The 3,564-nt window shown below is 61.8% G+C and overlaps 1 protein-coding gene across 1 annotated transcript in view; it reads left to right on the top strand.

Moving 5' to 3' along the window:
* ATP8B2 (ATPase phospholipid transporting 8B2) overlaps positions 1-3,564 on the top strand; it is a 19,448-nt gene that overhangs the window by 9,709 nt on the left and 6,175 nt on the right. The window contains exons 12-16 of the mRNA XM_004714648.2: positions 989-1,197; positions 2,433-2,476; positions 2,769-2,934; positions 3,086-3,274; positions 3,381-3,496. Of these exons, the coding sequence (XP_004714705.1) occupies positions 989-1,197; positions 2,433-2,476; positions 2,769-2,934; positions 3,086-3,274; positions 3,381-3,496 (724 nt within the window). The remainder of the gene's footprint in view (positions 1-988; positions 1,198-2,432; positions 2,477-2,768; positions 2,935-3,085; positions 3,275-3,380; positions 3,497-3,564) is intronic.

Below are 3,564 nucleotides of genomic sequence, written 5' to 3' on the forward strand. Positions count from 1 at the left end.
TTCAGACTGGGGAACACACTTTCAAAATGAAAGGACGACACAGATCGGTCGCCACTGTTACCCGTTGTGTTCCGCGCCCCCTCTTCTAAGGGTCTTTGTCTTGCTTACGGCCATGGTGCCCATCCCATCACGGCATGGCCATCCACATCTTGATGGACATTCCCTTGATGCCCTCTACTGCCCTCCCCACCCCCAAATCTCATCAAGGTCACGCGTGTGGAGAGGAGGAGGAGGAGATTCAAGAACTGAGTGGGTAGAGGGCCGGGAAGACATTTCAGTTGTCCCGTCCTCTGCCCAGGATCCAGATCCTGTGGGATCGGAGCCGCAGGTTGAAAGCAGAGTTCTGCATGTAGGGCCCCTGCCCACCCCCCACCCCCCAGCTGTTTCGGGACATAGCCCAAAGAGGATTAGCCAAGTCGACATGTGAGCCCCCTGCCCCTGTGAAGGTTATTCCCGCCACCCTTCTGCAGTCAGCATCTGGGCTCTGAAGGCCACAGAGGCAGGGGTCCCTCAGTGCTGGGCCCTGGCGAAGTGGCTTTGGAGCCCTCTCTGTGGGTGTCTTCCCTTTGGGGCGGCAGCCCCCTCATGATTTCTCTTTTTCTCTCCTCCCATCCCTCACACTTTCTCTTGTTTTTCTCTGCATGGTATCTGTCTCACTAGTCCTGAGGTAAGAGCTGGTTCAGTGCCTTGTCTACAGCCCCTTCCTCCTCTTCCTGTGCGTCCGCCCTGCCTGCCCAGGCCCTTTGCACCTGTGTGTCTGGAGCGGAGCGGGTCAGGAGGGTCATGGTGGGGAATCCTTTGCCAGCTGCACGCACGGCCTGGCAGGGCACAGCACAGTGGTCCACCTCAGGTGCTCCCTGCCCCCTTCTCCGCCCAGGCTCCCGCCTAGCTGTCTGCTCCAGTATCGTTTCTCCCCAGGTGGAGGGGCCTGGGGGTGGCCCCCTCCTCCCCTTCCTGCCCCAAGCCTTGCCTGCTGTCCCCCGTGCAGCGTGGAGGTCATCCGCCTGGGTCACAGCTACTTCATCAACTGGGACAAGAAGATGTTCTGCACGAGGAAGCGGACGCCCGCGGAGGCCCGCACCACCACCCTGAACGAGGAGCTGGGCCAAGTGGAGTACATCTTCTCGGATAAGACGGGCACCCTCACGCAGAACATCATGGTTTTCAACAAGTGCTCCATCAGCGGCCGAGGCTACGGTAAGGCCGCGCGGCGTTGGGGGGCGAGGGCGCTGCCTGCATCTAGGCGAGCAAAGCCAGTGAGATGGATCTGCACAAGGATCCCTTAAGGAAACGGTCCATGCCATCGTGGGGTGAGGCCTGGCACGTCGTCCCAAGTTCGTGGGTCAGGTGTCAGGCCGGAGATGGCAGATTTATGCCTGGAGGACCGGAGGGAAGAGTGGCGTGTTGAGAGAGAGGAGGGAGGGCGCATGGGTTGGGTTCCTAGATAATCCATTTAGGAACCGGAGGCAGACCACAGCCCCACACGACATCCCCTCTCACCTGACTGGCTGAGCACGCCGGGTCACATCGTGGAAGGTAATGACCTTCTGTTACACGTGGCAGAGCCCACAGTCTGACGTCTGCCTAAGCCCTGGGAACCCTAGCTTCGTCCACTTGGCCGAGAACACGAGCGGTCACAGGCTGCCTCTTGCCTGGGGGCAGAGTGGGACTCTCGGCGCGGGGGCTGGGTCTCTCCCACGGGAGTTTGAGGGCCTGTGGAAGAGTCTGTTCAGGATCCGTCAGGAAGCAGATACCGAGAACACTTCCTGACCCTCTGTGGATGCGCCGCGGCTAGGTGGCCCGGCTTCTTGGGTCCTGGAGGCAGACGGGGCTCAGCTGCAGGTGTAGGGAGCTCCCCGACGGATGGACGGACGGAGGCCCTGAAAGAGTGGCTCTGGGTGGTGTCTTGGCCAGGTTGAACCTTGGCTGCCCCGGTGGAGCACTAGATTGTCATGTGTTGCCGTTTGGGGCCTCGCGAGTTTCTAGAAAGTGACCCTGAGCTTGCTGGTGTGGCCTCTGGGCAGCGGTGTCCTGGCTGAGCTGCGGGAAGGATGGGGCGGGCAGGGCGTGTGCAGGCCGGGAGCCTTTATCCCGACTGCTTCCTGTACTAACCTGGGCCCCGCACCCCATGTGTGAGGCTGTATCCTGTCTGGTATGGGGGCCCAACGGGAGGGGTCTCTAGAAACCTGCGGGGAGGAACATAGAACCGGCGCTGCCGGGAGTGGGGTGGGTGGAGGGAGCGGGGATGGGGCAGGGCCATGACTCTACCTTGACCAGGACTCTAGGTGCTGAGGATCCAGGGTGCCTGTTGCCTCCTGGGCTTGGGGTCTGTCCGACGGGGGTCGGCGTGTCTGCTTTTGCCGTGGCGTGGCTCTCTACCACGGGGCGCTCGCCCCTGCCCTGACCGCGCTTCTCCCCTGTGCTCTGCGCAGGTGACGTCTTCGATGTCCTCGGACAGAAAGCCGAGCTGGGAGAGGTAAGGTCCAGCTCTCATACCTGCTCCACTAGGGGCTTCCAAGGGCTCCTAGGAAAGTGTGATGGACAGAATGCCCCTCTCGGAGCTCCCTCGGATGTGCTGGCTGGTCCCAGCCGTTCGGAGTCGGGTGTGGTGGGGCACCGTGGCTAGGCAGTGGACGCTGCATGGAGGAAGGAGTGTCTTGAGGAAGACTTGGGGTGGGGTGGGAGGGGTGAGTTGGTAGAGAGCCAGCCCTGGCCCAGGATCCAGTGTGAAGGCCCCCTGGCCCTGAGAGCCCTCTACCCTGTTCCAGAGGCCCGAACCCGTTGACTTCTCCTTCAATCCGCTGGCTGACAAGAAGTTCTTATTCTGGGACCCCAGCCTTTTGGAGTCTGTCAAAACAGGAGACCCCCCCACACACGAGTTCTTCCGCCTCCTGTCCCTGTGCCACACCGTCATGTCGGAAGAAAAGAGTGAAGGTGAGCAGAGGTGCTGCCTCAGGTGTGGTCATTATCCATCTGTCCGCCCGCCCGCCCGCCCTTGGGCTCCGGCTCCGGACTGCCAGCAGGGGCCTTCCTGTCCTTAGAAGGGTGGCCGCTGACCTTGAGTGTGTTCCTCCAACCCACCCAGGGGAGCTGTACTACAAAGCCCAGTCCCCAGACGAGGGCGCCCTGGTCACTGCGGCCAGGAACTTTGGCTTTGTTTTCCGCGCTCGGACCCCTAAAACCATCACTGTCCACGAGCTGGGGGCGGCCGTCACCTACCAGCTGCTGGCCATCTTGGACTTCAACAACATCCGCAAGCGCATGTCCGTCATAGGTGAGCCCAACTCGGGGCCTGGACCCTGAGTGCGGTGCTGGGTGACCCTAGCAGGGGTGCTTTGGTTGCGGACGGGGCGTTCCTTCACCCGCCCGGATTTCCACAGTGCGGAACCCCAAGGGGAAGATCCGGCTGTACTGCAAAGGGGCGGACACTATCCTGCTGGACAGACTGCACCCGTCCAACCAGGAGCTGCTCACCACCACCACTGACCACCTGAATGTAGGTGGGAGCGGCACAGGGCCTGCTGTGGGTTGGCTCCTCTCATGGATGGAAGCGGGGGGTGGGGG

Source organism: Echinops telfairi, unplaced genomic scaffold (assembly GCF_000313985.2).
Source record: "Echinops telfairi isolate 266 unplaced genomic scaffold, ASM31398v2 ScPeMD7_7425;HRSCAF=8463, whole genome shotgun sequence".
NCBI lineage: Eukaryota > Metazoa > Chordata > Mammalia > Afrosoricida > Tenrecidae > Echinops > Echinops telfairi.